Source organism: Buteo buteo, chromosome 4, assembly GCF_964188355.1.
Source record: "Buteo buteo chromosome 4, bButBut1.hap1.1, whole genome shotgun sequence".
In the NCBI taxonomy this organism is placed as follows: domain Eukaryota; kingdom Metazoa; phylum Chordata; class Aves; order Accipitriformes; family Accipitridae; genus Buteo; species Buteo buteo.
The window spans coordinates 35,511,642-35,534,372 of record NC_134174.1 but is presented as its reverse complement, the minus strand read 5'-3'; the positions used below and the strand labels follow the sequence as shown (position 1 = coordinate 35,534,372).

General features: G+C 45.1%; 1 protein-coding gene across 1 annotated transcript in view; it reads right to left on the bottom strand.

The window, feature by feature from the left end:
* Positions 1-6,876: 6,876 nt before the first annotated feature.
* Positions 6,877-22,731, bottom strand: part of ANK3 (ankyrin 3) — a 212,148-nt gene continuing 196,293 nt past the window's right edge. The window contains exons 42-46 of the mRNA XM_075025511.1: positions 22,004-22,102; positions 13,528-13,611; positions 13,346-13,405; positions 11,430-11,522; positions 6,877-8,278 (exon numbers count right to left, since the gene is read on the bottom strand). Coding sequence (XP_074881612.1) covers positions 11,454-11,522; positions 13,346-13,405; positions 13,528-13,611; positions 22,004-22,102 — 312 coding nt within the window. The 3' untranslated portion in view covers positions 6,877-8,278; positions 11,430-11,453. The remainder of the gene's footprint in view (positions 8,279-11,429; positions 11,523-13,345; positions 13,406-13,527; positions 13,612-22,003; positions 22,103-22,731) is intronic.

Sequence of the window (22,731 nt, the reverse complement as noted above, 5' to 3'; positions counted from 1 at the left end):
CATTATCTCTAACTGCACTACCTTTTTTTTTTTTCTGTGCCACAGTAAATTTCAAATTTTACTCTTTTTAATGACTATAATATATGAAGGAATTCCATCTCTGTAAAGTAATTATTCTTTCTGCCTGCCTATGAATATAAGTGCAGGTCATTTTATTTTTTGTCTCTTGATCACAAGAAAAGCAGTAAAGGGCCATTCCTAGTTTTCAGACATGGGTACTATTTTCTACTATTTTCTGCAATGCCTGCCCACGTGTCTGACCCCGGCGCATTACGCTGCCATGCAAACAGAGCTCAAACTGGGGGGGGGGGGGAATGGGGGTCCCCATCCAGCACTGGCACAGCCCTGCAGCTCTGCCTCAGCCCCATCAGGTGCATCAGCTCAGGGCTTTTAAGGCTGGAAAAGGTCCTGCACCACCCACCCGGCCCTGCAGAAACTGAGCCGTACTCCTGCATCCCCTTACCTCTGTACTGAGCCTGGTGATGCCATTAAAATGTAGCAAGGCCATCAGCACCAGCGACCCTTGGCACCACCCCAGGCAGCTACAGCCCCCCCAGCTGGATTTCCCATCTCTGGGCTTCATCAGGGCGGGAATTCCTCCCAAAATGTAAGAGCATCAGCATCAAGAGACGCTGCTATAGGTGCACAGGTCTCCACAGACCAGCTAGATGATGTCCATGAGGTCTTGAAAGAGCTTTTTGGTGCTGCCCTAAAATGCCCCTGCAGCAATCCCAGGGGACCCCTGGGTCTGCAGGGGCGGACAAGCCCCATCGCCTGGGGCAGCCGCCAGCTCCTCTGCCCCACAGCAGTGCCCAGGCTGAGCCACTCCATCAGCGCGGGCTTTGGGATAAAAAGCCCGAGGGATTAAAATAGGATTTGACAAATAATAAGCACTGTTTTGGACAGGTCATTACAATGCAATAGAATTGCTTTTAAATAGGTCTGCTGGTATTTCGGGAAGCTGGCCGAACACAGCTGGGTCGTGAGGAAGCATTATTTCATGTACACACTCTGCAGCGCTGGCAACGGCAGGCAAGCCAGTTTGCTCTGTCACCTCTGGCCGCACGCACACGTGCTCCTCAAAGCAAAGTCATTTCTAAAAAAACAGGTTCATAACTTAATGTTCTTTCTTCATCCAGCTGCCCGGCTTTGATCAGCTAGTTATTTCCATTGCCCTCAGTGGGACTGCTCACGTTTGAGTGTCTTGTTGAACCAAGGCCTAAATATTTTGAAAACCTGCGTCAGCAAAACACGCATCTGCTCCGGGCTAATCTTACCCAGCAAGCCTCACGGCGTGCTTAACCTTAAGCCACTCATCAGACCTATCAATGCTAATCTTAAGTGCTTTGCTGATTTGGAGCACTATAATTTTCCAGAAGACGCGGCCGCTGCTCCTTCTGACACCAAAACTAGCCTGAAAATGGACTGGGAGGTGCAGTGACGTCCTCAATCCAGCAACCAGGACCAGCCGGCTGAGCCAGGGGCTGCATCCCCAGGATCACAGCACACAGCTGCTGGTGCTGCCCTCAGCAGAACATTTCTAGAGCAGGCTGAAGGTGCTGCAGACGGCGGGTATGGAGAGGAGGGACCTTGAGGCGAGAGGGGAGCTCTCTTGGCCTCCCTGCTGTCCCTCTCTGCTGGGGTTGCATCAGAGGTCTCGCTCCCAGCCAGCACACCAGCTTTCATAACAATAAATTATAACTTGGCACTTCTGTAGCACTCTCCAGTTCAAAGCCGTGCTGAAACATTATCTAATTAATTCGCACAATAGCCCTGGAAGGCAAGAAAGGGAGGTAGCGAGATGAGGTACTTGCCCAATGACAAACACTGAGTCAGTGGGGGAGTGGGAGGAAAACACAAGGGCCCTTGATGTTTAGATCTGACGATGGCATCCTTGTCATAACAGCATTTCAGTCATTTAAAAAACTAGCGCCTGTACATTTAATTACAATTACAGTCAACTACTCCAAATTAATAGATTAAACTGGGAGAGAAAATTTTATCCTAATTAGCACCCCCCAAAAAAATCAAATGCTTTGCACATCTGTAAGATGTTAACCAAACCAATTAAAAAACATAACTGTGTGGTATAAGCACAATTAGCAAAACCCCTTTCTAAAGGCTTAGGGCACACAGCAGAGGCTGCCTCGCACTGTGGCTTCGCCCGGCAGCAAGGCTGCTTGGGGCACAACTGCCGGGACCCTGTCCCCCACTGCAGGCTGCGAGGGGCTTGATGCAGCAGTAAAAGCCACCACAACCAGCCTGTCACAGCTGCAGCACCTGCAAGATGAAGTCTCCATCCTCCTCGCTCCCCTATTTTTTAATTGTATAAAAAAAAAAAAAGGAAAACTATAAGGGGACAAGGGGAGGTATTGGTCCAAATAAAGAACCTCAAAATGTCACTGGCACCGTAACAATAGCAGAGCAGATACTCACATCAAGAAGAAGCAATAAAAAGGCAGGGATTTATTCACAGAAACTGTCATTACAGGAGGTAATGGGCAATTAGAAACAGTGTTTCATAAACTCACATCAACAGTAGAAATATTTGTATAAAATACATTGCTAGGCATGAGGGGTTAGAAAAAGTATGTTCAGAGATTTAATGTAATCCTTAATATGATTCCAGAGGTCCATTAATCAGCTGGAAGACCTTCTGTAACAATACGATTTTATTAAAATATTCAGTAGTTATAGACTGAAGAGGAAAAGACCAACTGAAGCTAATTAACTTCAGGAAAAATTCTGTACTGTACTCAGAGTACCCGACTGAAAGGGGGGGGGGGCAAAGGAAAGATAAAGTTGCATTAAAATGCAATTAATGGAAAATATTTCTAGGAAAATAAACTGAAACAGCATTAAAAAAAAATGTGACCTGTATACAAGGAAATATTCAAAGGGAAAAATGGAGTGCATATGTGGAGATCTTACCATTGTGGAGGGTTGTTAAATGGGAGAAACCTCGATTTGAAAGATATTTGCATGAGCAGGAAAAACACCAATTTGCTAATACTGTGGATTAAGGTGTCTATTGATGCAGGATAAAACATGTTTTCTAACAAGCAATTCAGACAAAAATAATGCCATGCTGCTTTGCTTTTCTGACCTTTTAATCAGAAACCTGTATTAGAAAAGAAGTCTCTGTGCAGGATAGTGTATCTGACTACAAAAACGTGCCGTGCGGTAGCCACCCAGTAGCTAACATGTCTTCAGCTCTGGGGCTTTGCTTTTGAATCCTTGTTCTCCCAGGGAATTTTTTTCAGAGTTTGTACTAGGCTGGTTCTGTTGGTCTGGCCATGCCGTAACGATATCCAGCCTCTGGAAGCCTTCCAAGGAAGTTGGTGAACAGGGGATCGCTGTGAGTTGCTGTTTTATAGCCCAAATGGCTCTCAATAATTGAACATTAGTGTGATGGGAAAAGTACCAATAAAACTTTTATTATAAATCTTCGCCTTCCTTCAGGACTTAGGGTCAAATAAATAAAGCCATGCACAATTAGCATACTGTTTTTAGCATCAGCAGTTATGAAAACTGTGGCACGTACATAATTTTTCTTGAGCAGCTCATTTTTCTGTCCTTCACTAACCTTTTTCTCTCCCAAGTAATGGACTATTTTTTATGTCAAGCACTTTGTAGCATTCTGGGTCTAACTTTCCCTTCTTCCCTCTCTCTACCATAGGATCTGTCTCTCTGTTGGAAAACTGCTGTGCTTTCAACGAAGCAAGAATATTTTCTTCCTCGATATCACCATGTTTTCCCTCCCTCCCTCACTCCGGGGTTAGAGGGGAACTGAGCCAGGAGCTCTTCCCCCTCCAGCCCCGGTTTGGTGGGATCTACCCTGAAAACAGAAGTCCCATTTGCATGCACCCCTTCCTGCCACCCCTTGGCAATCCCAGCGCGCAACCCCAGGGCCAAGGATGCAATGGGTCGGCGGTAGCCTTTTCATACATCAGGCATGTAGCTAGGACAAAAAAACCCAAACCTTTGCTGATACCCTGCCCAGCATCCCTGTACCGGCCTCAGCCAGGCAACCCCCAGCCTTCCAGCCTTCACCCCCTTTTGGGGGTGAGGGCTGGCAGGGGCAGGAGGGCTACCCCGAAGCTGTCGTTGCTGCCTCTGCAGAGCCCTCCGACTGGGGGGGCCTCGCACAGCCCTGCAGCTCACGCCGGGGCAGCCATGCCTGCTTTCCTCCAGGCCAAGCTGCTCACGCCGAGTTTGCTGTCATTGCATAGGTTACGTGATAAAAATTACCACCGATGGACTTCCATGAGTTTCATCAAATTTCATTGACTCGATTGAGCTCAAAAAAGCCCCAGTTACAAACTCCTTCCACAGGGGCAGGCATGGAGAGGTTTTTGGGGGTGCTGTGCGTGCCCTGCACGCCAGGCTGCAGCAGCCGGTGGTAGAGCACGTCTCGATTTCCTGCACAGTGCATGCTACAGACAAAGCCCGTGTTAAACACCCCGCCCCCCCCCAAGAAATTAGCATTAATTAGCAGGGTGCTGCAATGCTGCAAGCGACCAACATTTATCCCACCAACGTCAGCTCTGCACTACAGGAGCTCTTAGAATTTCTGACATTGAAACTATTACTGGCCACAAATAAAATGTAATTGATACTCCTTCAGAAATGGATAAAGTACAGTAGGATACTCTGAAGCATTATTATTAGGCACTGCTAAATCAAATATCAAAGGATGAAAAGAACGCCTTATCTAGCAATCGAGTTTATTTTCATAGATGGAATAAAGTCCCACAACTTACAATTTTGCCTTTAAGGGGAATGTTCTCATTGGGGAAAATACAAAAAAAAAGACAAAAGTGCACATTAGAGGTAGAGCCCTCACTCACTCCAGGGCTATCTGTGCTGTTTGCTAGTACTGGCAAGATTTCTGTTTTCCTACTCAAATGACTGTTGATGCTTCAACCTCGTTTTTCCCAAATATCCTGAGCTACTGTTAGAGTCAATACACTCAATGCAAAACAAACCACCACCCAGCAAATCCTGTTTGTGCAACATTTAACGTGAAATTTTAAACTCTGCAAATTTAGCTATGGAATTCCCGTTCCAACCCTCGCCGTCTCCGTTGTATCAAAGCTTCAACGGGAAGCAGCGAGCCGTGACACGGCCGGCCTGCGCAGCAGGAGCTGGAGGGCTGGGACCTGCCCGCGGTGGGGGACCACCCTGCCTGGGCGCCCACGGCGCTGGCCTGGATGGCCCGAGGGACATGTCTGCCCCGGTCGCAGCCTGCTCAGGCGCTGAGCGCTACCCACGGCTGGGCCTTGCGGCAAAAGCGTCTTTGGGGGCCTCAAGGCGAGCCAGCAGCCATTCACGTGTGCCGTCATGGTCAAGACCAACTGCCCGAGCTTGAAGGTGCCACGTAAATCACGACCAGCAGGAGGGGACCTGTTGAGATTCCCCTACGCGTCTCTGCTACCTGCACAGGCAACCCCACTTTTCTGTCTACATGAAGAGAGCTTCTGCCTGCCGGAACTACCGTTCCAGGTACAATCACAACTTTATTCCTCGTCAGTGTCAGGCACTGAGGGGACCAGGCAGAGGAGAGAGATGTGTCAAATGAAATGCTGCCTTTTGGATGCCGTTACGGAGAGGTGAAGTCAGGCTCTTCTACAGCGCTGCTCCTGCCTTCCAGCTGGCGGGTCACCACAGCCTTTGCTTCCAACTGTAAAACTGCAATATAATATTAAATATATACATCTGCACTCCATTTACTGAAAACCTTTTTCATTCAGTTGATCTGGGCACTCGCGAGCAGGAGGGAGGCATCTGGATGGCAAGGTGTCCAGGAGGAAGATCGCTGCTGTTGGACTGTGGCCTGCAATAAGATGTGTCTGTTCTCCAGTGGCGTAAGTGGCATTTGCCCTCCAGGCTCTGGCGTAAGGACCTGAACCATCAGCACTGTACCAGTGATGTCCTGACCTAGGTAAAACATGTGTTGCAACACAGACTGGCTGCTAAAATGATGAAAACCACCTAATTTACTGTCACTGCTTCAAAAGCTGGCAGCCCTAGTAGCTCGGAAACACTGACAAACCAACCCGTTACGCTCTCCTGAAGCCAAGTGCCTTTCACCGCAGTCAGGAGAGCTTTGCTGACTGACGCCAGGCGAGGAGCGGTTCCCATGTGGGTCAGCAGATAACGAGCAGCAAACCGAGTTGGGTCTGTAGCAGCAGTGCTTCCTCAGGTGCCAAGCTGGGGTAAAATACATCATCTTGCCTTGAAAGCCAGGTAAAACCAAAACCTGAGTAATGAAAATTATTTATTGCACCAAAGCAGAAGCCTGTGGTCCAGAGCAGCAAGTGTGCACTGATGCTGCCTAAAAACCTTTGCTTTGGCCACATTATTTACATATACATATGCAGTGGTCCCTCACCTCTAAGATACAGGAAGTCCATGCAATATACAGGAGATGTACACTTTCTTTACATCATCTGCAGTGAGCTGGTTATTGATCTCACTGATACACACTGGGGAAAAAACTGCTGTCAGTAGTGCTTTTCCTGGCTCTCGATGGGGTGAAGGAAATTAAAGGAGGTGCAGAGTTAACACGCGTTGGAGAAGAGGCTGCGCATACCCCTGTTGCACAGGTCCCTTCCCCACGCCCATGGAGTCCCCTACGTCCCAGGGAGGTGGGTTTCCTTAGCTTTGCTGAGGATGTGCTGGCTGCTGTGTTTTCCTTCTGTTCCCCCCACCTGGGGACAGCCTGCCAAGTGATGGCCTGTCACACTGGGAAGAGGAGGAGGTGGATCAGACAAAAGAAACCGAGAGTAAAAGAAGCAAAAAGCCAGGGGTGGTTAATGGCTGGCCTTGCGAAGCCGCGTGTCTATAAGGTACAAGAACACTGCCAAATACGCGTTATCCAAGAGTTTTAACACAATTTATTTTATGCTTAAATAATCAACTAGATCATCCAGTGTTTGTTGTTTTCATACATATGTAATTAGAGCTATTATCAATGAATGCTGTTTCCATATGAATATAATCAACAAATTAAAGTATTTCACCAAAACCCAAATAAAAATGCCCTTTAAAACACAGCAGCCTTAACAACCTAATATTACACTGCTAGGATGATTACAGATGATTGGCTTACTGAAAGATTCTACATCTTATAGCCATTACACAATACAGTAATAATTTTACAGCGTGCTGCCAGTCTATTAGCTAATAATTTCTCTTCAGTTCATTTAAAAATATCCCAAACTTGTGCTCCTTAGAGCACCAACCCACTTCTAAAGCTGCAAGCATTACCCCCGTTATAAAGCGAGAACAGATAGCACCCCCCTCCCCATAATGCAACTACTGTATATGTTATGGGTTTTAGGTCATTTCATTGAAAAATTGGCAACAGCAACAAATATTAGATGAAGGGCTTTGTGTTTACAGATAAAATCTTATTTTTCATGTTGCGGTATAGTGTTTGCAAAACTGGAAAAGATTTAATCAAAATAAGGTGAAACACATGCATCAAAATATTAGTACTCTGAAGAAAAATTTTCACAGAACTACAGAATTCCTCATTTTGGGAATCATTTAAATTTGCAGCAGATTTTAAAGATTTTTTTAAAATCAAGCTAGCGTTTTTGCATATACAAACATTATAATTGCTAATATACAAGAATCTGTGAAGATACACCCAGAATATCCCTGTAGGTGCAGCCATTTGAGACACCTAGCCTGCTCAATGCATTTGCAATATTCTGTTTGTGATCGAAAAGGCAGTGCCTTATCAACATTTATTCTATTTTGTTAGAATTTATACAGTGTTATTTATTTACAGCAAAACTATTGATGTTTAAAAAAGAAACAAATAGTGTTTTATACCCTGACAGTTTGGGTCCAAGAAAAATAAGGCGAGCTGTTGTGGATTTTAGTAATTTTAGTGTCTTTCCATGGTTTAACCATTTCGTCTTCGTACATCTCCTCTGGCCACAGGAATTTATTTCTTTTGAGATGACATCAAACTGCTTGAAAGAAGCTGTTAACAGCATGGCATCTTGTATATACACTGCATTGGTAACTGCGCACCCTCCAATCCTGTGAATGAACGTGAATTTCCATGCTCTGTAAATTGGCTCATGCTAAATTAATTTTTTTGTTTGTTTTTTTTTTGTTTGTTTGTTTTTGCATAAAAACCATGCGGTTAATGTGTGGAAGCAGCAAACACACGCACACTTTTATAGGTGAATGTTTAATTCCTGTTGATTTTTCTTCCGTGAGTTTCCCTCTAGAATACTGGCAGTAAAAGCACACAGTCCTACGGAAAGAAAAGATAGCACAAATCATTTCAGAAAATCTCGTTAGAATCAATTTCGTGCCTTTCTCTGACTAAATAGAAAAGTTCTAAGTGGCATTATGGAATTCTGCAATAGGATAAATCACACTTTCTAGGCAGGTAATGACATTAGTTGAGCTCCCAGCATGAAAGGAAAACGCAGCTGCAGATGTCCACGTTGCTCGTGAACTGACTTACAAATACGTTTGCAACATGCTGCATTTCATCAGCCCAGACAAAGTACCAGCTCATCAGATCCAATGATGACAAGGAATAGGTGATCTCCATAGCGGAAGAAATAGCATCATCTCCAGAATGCGAGTGCTGCTGCTTTCACAGCACATTTTTGTTTATTGTTTGCAAGCATCCCCACAGTGGTGGAAAACTGCAATCCTTGCACATCCACCTCTGCCAGTCGCTCAGGGAACATGACCAGGAGAGCCAGGAATGTGGAGTCCAGCCTTTAGGAGGCTTGGCGAAGGACAAAGCGAGGAAGAGGAACAGCCCCATCCATCTCCCACCTGGCTTGCGTGAGTGGCACCAGGGAGACAGGGGGGCCATCTCCTGCTCTCTCGCCCATCCAAAAATAGTCAAGCAGCCATGCACATAAGGACAGCAAGTTTGTTACATCTGTTGTACAACAGCGATGTCTTGCAGCAGGCAGGCAGGAAGCAGAAATACAAACACACCGGCGAACGGGAGCTGGAAGACCTGCAGGTTCCCCAGCACCTGGGCGCAGGAAAGCCTGTTTGGGAGTGCAGCTTGCGCAGTGCCTGCAGGATTCAGGCTGGCATGGACATGTCTGTTTACTAATCAGGTCACAGGTCCACACGCATTCCCCAGGAGTGCTCGTGCTCTCCTTCTATGCTAAAACAATCTGTCCTTGCCCACATCTACGGTTGTCATAAATCTGTCCTGCTGCTAAAAGCTGCCTGTTCACATTGCAGCGGTCACGCCAGCTCATACAGTGCCGTCCTGCAGAATTGCATTGCATGCAAAAGTTCTTGGCTTTTCCTTTCAACCTATATTTCACAACAGATTTATTTGCAATGGTGACAAAGACATTTTTACAGCAAAATTGAGCTAACGTTGTGATTTTTTTCAAACATTCTAAGGAAAAGCAACACCTCTGCCTCCCAAACAGAATTTTTTAGTCTTTTGTGATCAATAAACGAACTAGTTTTCTATCAGAATCCCCTGTCTGGGCAAATACAGCCACTTCTGCATTCAAATAAAATGTTTTCAATAGATTCTTGACTGGGCTCACAATTACTTAATGCACATTTGGTCACGCTTATCATATCAAAGTTTGGACCACAGAGATTCATCTTACAGGACAAAGCTCCCCCCTGAGCAAAGGTTTGTTATCTAAGGAAAACTCTCAAAGTTCCTTAGGGGCTCTAGCCCAGAAGACTTGCCTACTGGAAATCACAGGAGAAATGCAGCAGCAGTCATGGGAGCAAATCAGGTTCTGTGCTCAGACTCTGGCTTTCTGAAGGTCAGAATATGTTTCATACATTAGGCAAGGACTGCCTTATTAATGCCATTTTATTTTAAAATGAAATGCTTCTCCCTTATCCCCAATGTACATTGCATCACGCTTGTATGCTGGCAGGCTCTTTATCTGCACTGCTTATGGGGTTCAGTGCCCCATCTGGCCTTCAGCGCCTTTGAATTCACAAACTTCCACTGGTTTTCCGCTGCAGATTGACAGTGGAGAAACACAGGAGCTAACCTGGGACATGATTTCATACAAGCAGTACCATCCCTTTGGCTTGCTTTCCTCCCATATCCTTGAGCTCCATGAAAGGTGTGTCAAAAGAATCACTTTCCTTTTCAAACCATTAAATATTTTATGAGTATGTTGAGCAGCAAGCCACATGAAGCAGTATTATTCTACTAGCACATGTGGGAGGGCTCTCAATAGAAGCAGGAATTCTGCAGTTGTGCTAGGTGAATGCAGTAGGTGCTTACCAGATGCTGAAAGCATGCCAGTCGCCTCGCAGAGCTTGCTCCTTAGGGCTTGATCCCATAAAGCCCGCAGCTAGATCCCACACACCGTGTGCCACAGGTCTCAAATGGCACTACTCACATGCACAGAAAGTCCACACGGCCAGGTGGCTTTAGGGGCTACCTTACATTGCAGCAGTCAGAAGGGACTAGTGACTCAGGAGAGACTGTGCTTCTGTCCTTTACCTCCACATCACTATCCAGTATGTTTTCCAGGTCCCGTTTATCCTGTTCTTAAATCCTACAGTCAAACCTATACTAGATGTATAGGAAAAGGATAACACACAGACTTGTACTTTGTAAACTCTTTCTCTGCCCAATTCCTAAAACCCACCAAAGCTAAGAAAAGTTCTGAGTAGAAAAAAAGACATGAACATGGTAAACATACGTGCTTGAAGCCACGACTCACTGACCAGCATTAACAGACACAGACTGGCTCCTCCTGTATTTACAGGCACATTTGCTGTGTGACTATAGTTATGCGATTGAGACAAAGCAGCCTCTGGCTTCACAGTGCTCCGGCACGCCGTTACAGAGCCCCTGCAAGGGTGTCTTAGTCTGTGCATTTGGTTTTAGTTTGGGAAGCCCTTATAATGTCAGCTGCTGTTTTGTTACAACCGTTAAGGCTGGATCAATAAAATTCACAAGAAACAGTTGGTAAGGATTATTTGTTGGCAAATATTGAGACACTTCACTGGCTCTTACAAGGACTCTGACTTGCGTAACTGCCCTCAGACCACATGGCCGACAGTGGAAGAAGCCTTCCACTCCCAGCAGATTTACTTCTGTGCAGCTCCTTCACTATTTGTGTTTAAGTTGACTTTTAGGAGTAGAAAGTGCCATGGATTACAAACACTAGACTTTGTAAAACTCCCCAAAATCTTACACATGCCTCAGTATTACTTTGCTTTATGTTCCAGGAAGCAAAGCTCAGTTTCTGTACATGAACCGAAGGTCATTTTCTGCCTACAAGATCAAGGGCCATCTATTCAGCTTTGCAGCTCAAAAGCAATGTTAAGGTAGCCAAGGCAAGCCATTGCACAGCCCAGGCGCTAGTCCCCGTGCTGCGCAGTGCTGTGCTGGCAAAAGGCTTTAGCAGGGAAAGAAAATTGATCACACTGACCGCTCAGTGGTTGGCTTTCAGCTTTCATGAGTAACTTTTCTTCTCCACGTGTCTGACTTCTTTCTTCGTCTTAACCTTATAACCTTCTCCCTGCTTTAAAGGAGAAATATGAACATTAACAGAGTCTGCAGAGAGTGGTCGTAATTACAAACCTGCTTCCAAAACAGGCTTCACATTTTGCTGTAACAGGATAAGTAAAAAGCAGTTAAATCACATTAACACTTCATTTCAAAGATACACACAATCTACTTATCCACTCTGATGAGCTGCAAAAGCACAGGCCTGAAATATCATCTTCATCATCTACAATTTCAACACGACCCCTGGGCTGGAATGCCCGACTGGCAGCCCTCGGCAGAGCCCCTGCCATCGACTGCAGCGGGATTCAGTGCCACCGTCAAGGAAAATCACCTTTCCCAACTGGCCTCCCGGGTCAGCTGGGATTGGCGGACATTTCCAACAGCATAGGCCACGGCTGCTGTTATGATGTTTCACAATGTCTGTGCTTTAAAGTGAGCAGGTTAGTAATGGAATAGGGGGAGGAAGAAGAAAGCCAGCAAAAACCACCACCAAAGCAGTGCAGAAGTAAAACCAGTGAGAGTGACAAGCAGTGCAGGTTTCAGTGTCTTTAAAACAGCAAACCCCAAAATAAAGTTCATCTTCACTCATTAAAAGTAGCTCAATAATCATCTAAAAATAAATACTCCAGTAATCACAAGCCTCATTCACATCAGAGAAAGGCATCTGTTTATGTGTGGTTATCAGCAGAATTTACCCCTCGGGTGATCTGCATTGATGTATTTGTAACTATTTGTAGCTTCCGACTAATCTAATCTGGTGCAGCAAATTGAAAATATTTCCCCTTTCCTGGGCAGGATTTATTTTTTCCTTGATAAAGGACTACAAAAGAGGGGATAGAAATATGTTTATTTCAACTCTCTTATTTCTATGTCATGTCGTCCGTCCCCCCCTTTTTTTTCTTTTTTATTACCAGCAGATGAAGAGTATTTGTTACCTTTGTTTGGTTTTGAATCTGTTTTCACTCAGTCAAAAATTCCATTAACCTCAATGACAACTTTACTGGAGCAAAAACCTCCCAGGGCCATGCGCTGGGGACCAAGGCAGGCGCTCCCCTGTAGCCACTTGACTCCAGAGGTGCTGCCTGTTCCCCCAAAGCCTCCTTGGGACAGAGGATCGCTCGAGGCACAGCCTGCCCACACCTGCCCGTACCCCCGGAGCCCCCTGCAAGGGGGCTAGGGCGTGCTGGGGCACAACGGGCCTGCCCTTCCCACTGCCCTCCTTTCTTCTTAGGGGTGCTGAAGCTGGGCACTGTCTGGCCCTACAGAAGGGCTTCTGATTTTAACTGCCAGGGACAAAACCCTGTCTTGGTGCTTGCTTGTAAAGGATCCCATTGCTTGGGTATGTTCACGTTCCCCTGAATCCTGCAAACCCTCAGTCGCTAGCACAGGGGTATTACGCAGGTGAGCGAGAGGCCGGTGGGGACCAGACTGCAGCTCACTCCTTTGGGCTGGTGAAAAAGCAACACGCTACACCTAAGGGTGTAAGGCGCAAATTCTGCAAGGGCTTAACCAAACCCACAGACACGGCTCGTCTTGATGGCACAAAACAGGCCCCAAAACTATGGTTTAATAAGCCTGCTGCCTGTTATACAGAAACAGACCTTAACGTTTTGTGCTGAGAGAATTCAGCCAGGCCCCCTTGACACAGCCCCTGCCTGCACAGAGCACAGACCCCCCTGCCCCGTTACCCAAATGCACAACTTGTCAATAACCGCAAGCACTGCACTTTGCCAAGGCTTCTTGTTAAATGCAAACCTCCAGCCCTTTAGCACTTTCCAGCAGTCAACACAACCCTCTACATCTACTGTTAATTCCTGACGGTCCCCGTTCCATTACCATTTCGCCAACTTTCCTCTCATGGGGGATAACAACGCGTCTTACTACCTTCCGTGTGATCTGTGGGAAGCAATAAATGAAAAGGATCGATTTTTTTTTTCCTAGATTCTAAAGGGAGAAAGTATGTTAAAAGAAGTTACTTGAATGCAAAGACTCAGAGCAGTGATGTAATTCATGATTACTTTTCTTGTGATGACGTTGCCTTCTTCGTCGGTAAACTGTTCCTCTGTTACAGATTCACCAGGAATGTTTTTTGCTTCCTCACCCTAAAGAACGTGTTATAAGATTAGCAATATAGCCTATATTCTGCCAAAACCACACATATTTCCACACCAATCCAAGCAACAAGCACATGCTAGCTTCAACTTTATGTAACAGTTTGCTTTATGTCACACAAATAGTATGAAAGCCTTGCTCATTTAGCATGCCAATACCTGTGCACTTATTCTACAGAATGTGTCCTTAAAGCCTGTAGTGAGCTTCTAGCACATTGTTCTTATTAACTAATTCATGACATGAAGCTCTCTGGGCAACAAATCATCTTGCGATCAGTCTGAGTCCTATGAGATGGAGGCACAAATTCATGATGATAAAATCTCTAATCAGACGTCCATTAGCTTTTCACAGCTTCTCAGTGCCCAGCACACACAGACACATGGTCTAACACCAAAATAACATGGAGGAAATTTGGGATTTAAAAAGACAGCTCTGCCTATAGCTTGCTAAACACAAGATCTTAAACACACGCACAAAAGACAAGACTTCTCAGCAGTTACAAAATGGAGAAAGGTATCTTACGTGACACTTTTCCTGGCACGGTAGCGCCTGCTGACCTGCCGAGGAGCCTCGGCAGCCTGGTGCATGACTTACTGACATCGGCAGCACTCCAGCCATCGCTTCTTGTAGTACCAGCAATTTATAGGACCAGCGTAAATAAATGTAAAAGCAGTTTCCTAACTGCTATGCTAGTGACTTAATACCACTACAAGAATTATTGCTCAAATTACAAATAAATGACATTACTTTAGAGTCTAAGGCTAGCTGGCAGTCACGAACTCATGTTCCAGAAGAACTTTGACAATTTTATCTCATAAAGTCATGTTTCCAAACCTGGGTGCTGAAGCAAGGACTGCATTTGATGCTTCAAAAATATATGTCATCTGTGCTTATTTATTTCACATAAATAAAGCAAATGTTGCTGGCCTACATGTGAAAAATTTCCACACATAAATGAATAACCCTTTAAACAAGCAAACAAAAAAAATCCTTGAAACTTTTCTTCCCTCACCCTCAACCCACTACGGAAAAAAGGGCAACTAGAGGGAGGAAGCAGAAAGAAACATTGTATAAAACATGTTATATCGATATTAACAACAAAATAATATTTGAAATGAGATTATTACAGCTCAATATCAAGCTTTCATAGTGCTTCCACGTACTAAGCTGCACAGGGCAAATATAATTCCTATTTACTGTGGTCTACATGCTACACAGTTGTCTACATAAGCTCCTGGCACTGCTCTGTAATGAACAAATACAGTGATGCCATGTTTAATTTTTTTAACTGTTTTCCCTACAAACACAGCTTTTTCAATACGTACATTATAACATTAGGTTTATACGTTACTTCTAAGCTCTAAACCAAATAAACCTTTCCTCCTGTTTACAAGCCATTCACAGTCTTTTCTATAGCCAAGCTTTTCCATTTTCCTCGCTTTAGAGAGAGGGCCTGCAGCAGGCAGAGCCAGAGGGGTGTACCGAAGAGCAGAAGGCAGGTCTGCTGCTAACTGAGCCCATGGTCAGCATTTCTCATTATTCGGAAGTGCAGAATTTTTGCTTACTTCATAGTGAAAACTGTATTGAAATTACCACTTGATAATTAAGTAATTAAACACTTTTGGACATTTTACATGTCTTTTCCCCATGCTTTCCCAGGCTATATATAAACTGCAAAACTTGCTGAACTTTGATGCTTCTGGAAGCATCGCTGAAAGAAGGGCAGGCTGCAGAGCCAGGCGGCTGCCACTGCGTAGGGACGTAAGGACGAGGTCTTGTGTCTGAGATACACCTGGGGCAGAAGGGACCTGGCTGAGGTCCCCAGGCCTGGGAGTAGTGGCATCCCTGCAAGAAGCACGGCAGAACAAACAGCTGCTGAAGCCTTCAGACGGAGCCTGGGCTGGGCCCATACAATTCATTTCCCAGAAGGACTCTGCTGGCTGAGGGGTCACGGGCAGGAGAAATTACACACTTGCCTAAGCACTGACGTCATGCTACGTGCAGGAGGAGGGAAGTAGGAGGCTGGCCTCCGCGGTGAGCGGGGCCCCAACGACGGCAGCCTGCTCCTTCCTTTCTCATGAGCGAGACGGCAGAAACGAGAATGGCACGGGGAGCGCTGCTGCGGCAGGGGGGCGATGGCTGGGTAAAGGTTTGGGGAACTGAAACCTGGGGGGGTTTCCTAGCCACAACGGGGGGAAATACTGATTCTGGAGACCTAATACTTTTCATCAGAAGCGTAGCAGATGGGGAACTAGCTGCACAGTTTCTTTCCTGGCCTCTCACTCGTGGTCTCAGAGACTCCCCAGCGGGCTGCCACGCCGAGCCCTAAGGGATAGGAGGGATACCCTGGCCCAGACGTCCCTCCCACCCCATGGAGCACAGAGGTGTGGAGAGGTTCCCTTTCATGAACGGGATCTCCAAAGCCCCTACAATAAACCCCATGAAAAACAGAAATAAAATAACACGGCCAGTAGCAAAGTCACCGGACTACCTGGCACACGAATACTGCCTGCATTTACTGGTCCTTTGACTCCTTACTGCCACTATGAGCAAGGTTATTCCTTAAACCAAGTTAGTGAGAATTACTGTGTTCAGCTTTAAAGTGGAAAATGTACTGATGCACTGAAAGATGTTTCTTGGAAGAAAGCGCAGTTTTAAAGGTATGGTGAATCTTGGTTTTTAATTACCTATGTGCTCCTTTAAGCACAATTTAAGGACAAATGCTGTTAACTACTCAGCAGTCAGCATGCATGAAATCCAGCTTTCACAATTTTCTTGCTGGTCGGTAGTTAAACAAATTGCAGGAGGGCTCACAATTGGCAGGAGGTAGATCTGATTTACTGACATTTCTAATCCTATGCAGTTATAAAGACGGATGTTTGCTAGGGAAAAAACCCCTTACCCACTGGCAGTTTTACTTGTCAGATCTCAAACCAGCTTTGGGTTAGAATGGCACGTTAGATGACCTTGTCAACAAAAGCTGGTTTTAAACACAAAGCCGGTGCGTCTGCGTCACAGCTAAAGAATAAAATTCCTTCTGCTGCATCATACTTATTTGGGCTTCATTTTAGCCTTGACCCGTTGAAATCACTGTCACAATACCAAGAGCTTTAGAAAGGCAGGGAGAAAACCTAATACCGTGATTACTGGAAGCTCGGTTATATCCCGGGGACTAAACCATACAAAGGCTGCCTCAGCCCCAGAACATGCCAGGAAGCTTTGCAATGCAGAGTGCTTTAATGTCACCCTGCTCGCCGGAGTGTAGTCCTGCCAAAACCAGCTGGTATCCTCTCTCTGCTGCTCTCCAGGGCAGGAGAAGCAAAAAGCAGCTTCCTCAAAGTCTTCTGCCAGCTCTACTGATTTTCTTAACAGTTATTTGCAGATTACGGGTGTTCCCAGGGCCCTCCAGATAAACAGAGTTATACAGTCGGTGCTACAGTATTGTGCCAAAGTTCACTGCAGATTTGTCAGAGCTCTGGTTTTCTTTCATGTTTGTTTTGCTACTAGAGGGATAATAGTCCCTTTTATTCCTCCTATACATCTAATGTTATTGTAACAGTGGAGAAAAAAGGTGCGGCTGGATGCCTCTTACCCAGATGGATAAAAGGGAATTTAAAAGCAGGCGGAAATAAGCAAGATGGAAAGATCCTAAATATTTAATTTTGCCAAAGACCAGAGGCAATGCTGCAATGGGAACAGGAGCTGTACAGAACGCTCAGACCTCTTCCCTTACTGGCCTAAGCCACCATCAAGACATAATCCTTTCAGTCTCGAGATCACATTCTTGTCATGCATAAACAGCAGCTGCGCCTCAGTCTCCTTGGGGTCTCAAGCCTCTGTGGCAGTGGCAGTAGAAACAAACATCTTTCATTAAGGTCATTTTCATTAGTGAGTTCTGCCTACTCAGGGATACCTTGTTAATCAGATGCCATGACTCTCTGCCTGTGCCTGTGCTGAGTCTGTACTTGCTTGTTTGCAGATGTATTGCTAAAGCCATGGCGGGGGGGGGGGCACAACAACAAACCGCCAGGCAAGTCAAGGAGACCTGAAAGGAAATGGTGCCTCAAATGGGGCAGAGTACAGTCCAATACCGCGAGCTGGGTCATAGGTCTGTGGCTTGTTGCATGGAGGACAACATGATGAACAGACCTTGTAACAGCACTTGTAGTCTGTGGTTTAATTTACCTCTGTGTTATCTTACTGAGGCTGGCAGCTCCGAACCTGTCAGTCCCTCCCGGGGCGAGGGCACTTGCAGAGTAGAGCAATTCTGCAGCTCTCCCAGCCTGGCAGGGACTGCAGCAGAGAGGCTGCGCCCAGCTGAATACACAAATGAAAATGCTTCCCATGTGCCTTTTGTAGGCACAGGCCCTTAATTCTTCTCACTGACAGGATGGCCACATTTTCACTTTCCATAAAGAAGTTTCCTCTGAATAATATGATCATGAAAGCTGCTGTTCTAGTTTTGACTGACTGCTGCTCAGGCTCCCACGCCACTCCTCCAGTGCAGGCCGAACCAAACCCTCTGCAATCAGTAATGGGCGGTTTCATGAGCAAAATGCATGGAAAGAGACAAATAAATCTTTAACGAAAATTGGCAAGAATTAACAAAAGTACAAGACACAAAATGACATCAGATTTTAATAACCCCTGCTTAGAAATCTATTTTATTTTCCGTTACAAAATTCTACCATAAACCTTTTGGCAAGAATTTTACTAAACAGTTTTTGCCAAAAATTTGTACCCATGAAAGATATAACCACCTCTGAAAAAGCATGAAAAATTAGACACTGATTTCTGTCATGACTGAATAAAGGAGCTTTGGATCAGGCTCTGAATGTGCACATTGTGGCAGCACTCTTATTTTTCCCTTGTGTGCTAATTGCTCGCATTCCTGCGCTACCATAAAAACCCGTTTCTTTTGCAATGCCCCATCCCATCAATCCGCCATGTGAACAGAAGAGGGGAAAGGAAGCAAAACCAAAACCATATGCACTACCTTGAGGTTAGAATACGATCCTATTACATGTGGAAATGGGCATCAGTCCTTGCTTGCCTGGTTTTATGGGCTCAGCCCTCTGAAGTGCTAAATCCCATGGGAATGTGCTTGAGAGTAGAGTGCTGAACACTTGACAGGACTCAGCTCTTGGACTGCTGGGAAAATACCTCCAGGGTAGAGAAAAGTCTTTCTCCATATTTGGGCCAGGACAGAGAACTAAGGTAGCAGTTAAATGGAAATAATACTCTTAGCAATAATACAGAACAGCACTGAAATGAAAAACAAGTTGGGAAAGAAGAACAAAGGTAATGAAGCAATTCAGCCCTGATGGTAGCTGTTGAGGCACATAGCAAAGCCTTTTTTCTACAGGACTCAATCTATCCTCAAATTTTGGTGTTACCAAACTTTATGCCTGCAGGCTACGTGAGTACCTCTGTTGCCTTTAATGCAACATGCAGGCAGTAATGAATATATGCCACAGTAAAACGACGCAGCTCCCTTGTGCGGCTCTACCCAGTGGAGGCTCCAAGGGCACCCTCGTCCCCTCCTGGCTGCTGCCACTGGCACGAGCCGGCAGAGCGGGCTGACAGCATGGGCAAGGCACTGCCAGCCTTTTATGATGCCTGCACCCAGGTTTTTCAGATGTTCAAACCAGTTTTTGTTCCAGAGAATGCCAGCTCAACCAAGATGTCTAGGGCTGGCTCCTAAGTAAACATAAAACAGTAGAGGGTAAGTGCTCCCCTGGTCCAGGTGGGACCGCAGATAAGCACTGGGGCATTTCATTGTCAGCGTTGTGGCAGGCTTGCTGCCTGGGGGACGGGAAACGTCCCTGCCTCCTACTCTGATCGCACCTTAACAACTATTTGGCTAGCCACGAGTGTCAGAAACCACAGGAACAGAAGGAGAGCCCGATTGCCCTCTCGCTACTGCTACGTGCAAGCGATGCCAGCCCCCCTCAGCGTAAGCCTCAGAGAGGGGCACCGGGGCTGTGGGTCCAGGCAGAGCACTCGCTCGCTGGGCGCTCAGGCACTGGCAGGCGAGAGCCCCCTGCTTCTCCTGACCGCTGCTCGGCGTCCTGCAGCAGAAACACCGGAGTTATTTTTACCCTGCCTGCTGAGAGTGTTGCTCCGTGCCTCTGAGCGCTGTATCCTGAGACCTCTTTCCTGCATGAGGAGCAGTTCCTCCGTTTGTGCATGCTCTCCCAGCGATTTCAGTTCACCCAAACTGAACCTCTGCTCCCAGGAATGTGCAGAAATTAAAGTCGAGATCTCTACCAACGTTAAAGTCTGACTCTCCTATTTCATTCCACCATTTCATGAACCTTACATGATAAAATATATTTACTGAAGTGGTTGTTTCCACTATCAAACTCTTTCCACTACCAAACTCTAAAAGGCCTGATGATTGCTGCTGTGAAAATTTTTCTTGTTCTCTTTTAAGCTTGTCTTGAGATGCAGAGTGGGGGGAAAAAAGAAGCTATAAATCTTCAGAAAATGGCATAAGTATCATGTGTATTTTCTAATCAAGAGACAGGTACAGCTCTAATCCAGTTTGGATCAGACACGTTCCCAACAGAGCAGGTTCAGCCACCTCCACTCACGGAGCACACCCTCCTGACTGCATCTGCACCAGCTGCAGATTACAACACTATATACACTGCTCTACTGTTGCTCTGTTAAAAGTTCAACCCCAAATTATACCACCACATTTAAAAACAATTTTCTATGCCTTTCTCTAAGCACAGCAAATATACTTGGAAAGTAAGTGAAGGATGCCTTTTACATACTTTCTCTTTTTTATTCTGATGTCTCCTGACTCCAAACCAGTGGACACTAAAATAGTTCCGACATCAGTTGGGTGGGGGACATCAGCAACAGGCGAACTATGCAGCCTTTAAAACTTTCAGCACACGGAGACTTTATGTCTTACCAGAAACATTCTTACAGCATTCGAGGGTCTGTAATCACCTACAGGCCACCTGCCCCATTTGAAAAAAAAACCCAAACAACAAACAAACAAAAAAACAAACCCACATTCCTATTTCTGACCAGTCATGTCTTCTCTGCAGAGGGAATTACTGATGAAGGGTTATACCCCGACCTGCCCAGGGCCTTCCATGGAAGTCAGCAGGTTCTGCCTGTAAAGATGAGGTATCGGACAAAATATCCACTTCTACTGAGCTCATTTTTGCTATTCCTGCCCTGTCCCAGATGGAAGCATGACTGGTATACTGAAGAAATTCAGGGTGAAGACAGTCAGAAATGTCATCCTGCCTTTTCCAAAAGTGCCTGTATCTTGGACAGATCAGTAGCTGTGCAGAGCAGCCAATCTGCCATCCACATTACACAAAAGGTGTGGTGCCTGTACGTATACTCTTCTCCACGAAGCATGCAAATAGCAGCTATATAGATATGTGCAATCAGAGCGTCACAAATCATTCCTAAAGTAACAACTATATCTTAGGCAAACTCAGCTAGTGCTGTAATAGCACTATGGTGGCTGTCTGTCTTTTTGATGGCTTGACTACATGATTTTCTAATAAGAATCTAATAAATCTTGTAAGTTACTGAGGGATTAACATAATGGTTTCCAATGCAGAATTATTTTCTTATGCTATACACTGCAGGCAAATAAAGCCATAATATATGACCATACAAGAAAAAATATGAGAGCAAATGCTATTATTTATATGACTATGCCATTGTCATCAATATATAAAGTATATTATGCTGTAAGTAAAGGTCATCTGTAAATAAATATACTAAACAAAGCCTGCTGAAGGCAATACAAAGACTTCTATTAACTTTGGTAGGTTTTAAATCAGGATCACCCACTGTTTTGAGGTTTTCCAGATGTCCTGGTTTCAGTGAGTGAGTGGCTGCGTGGTGCTTAGTTGCTGGCTGGGATTAAACCATGACACCAGAACACATTAAGCACTTAGGACCACAAGTTTCAACCAGAGTACATGGCTCATCTCTCCTATGTCCCACTCATGTACGTTCCTGCAATTTTTTAACTTGTAATTTAGAATTTTTTAAGAAAATAGAAAAAAAGAAAAAAATTGTCACTCATATCTCTCTGCAATTCATTTTTCTCTACATCAGACCAACACACTGCATCTAGTTATAGCCTTTAAGATGCCATGCAAAACAGTGGCAGTGAAGGACACAACATGCCATGCAGCACAGTTGTTTTCCAGCAGAAGACAATCATAAACCTCTGGGTTAAACAAGAAAAGGCCACCTAGCACTTGGTTATAAATACATACTGGCAATGGAAAGCACACTACCAGAGGGACTCCGGTATGCCAAAACTGACATTCTGACACAGCGGTCCAAACCCACGTCCATGCCAACGTCGCCTCAGGAATGCAAATCACAAAATACCTTCAGAATCAACCGCCGTCGATAAACTCTTGTAGTAATTCTCTGCTCTTCATCTGAGCTCGAATCACTCTCAATCTCACTGTCACTGTCACTATATTCCTAATAAATGCAGTTTTAGTACATTTGAACAGCACATTTGCAAGACAGAACATGCTGATCAGGACTAGGAGAAGAAAACAGAGGTTATCATGGACAGTGGTTTTCCTATCTCTGTCATGTACATAATGACTCGCAGTTTTGCTCTTAAAGGATACGGCAGGAGGAGGCCTTTTTGCTCCTTGGCATGCTGTATCTTGATAAGTATGCCAGGTATGGAATATCTCAGCAGCTCTTAAGTCTTAGAAAATGGTATTTGGAATGCATCTGGCCTGTGGAATTTCTAAATCTTACGTACTTGCTAAAAATTTTGTGTACAAGAAAGCCTTGTCATAACTCCTTGCTTTTTTCTCCTCAAAAATTAATGTTTCAAACAAATTGTATGGATTCACAAGGTATGGGAAGTGAATTCCCTCATAAAGAAGACAGTCATGCAGAAAGATTCAGTGGAGCACCTCCACAAAGATTACAAATAAGCATTTTGAAGAACTTCTCCATGTAAATGGCTTTCCTGCTCAGTATTTATCTGCTTTTAAGTAACAAAACTGTAGTGTGAAGTATAATCATTCTGCATTTTTTAAGAAGTGAACTGGTAGACCTCAGCTGAGGGCAGGGGGGAACAGCCTAATGCT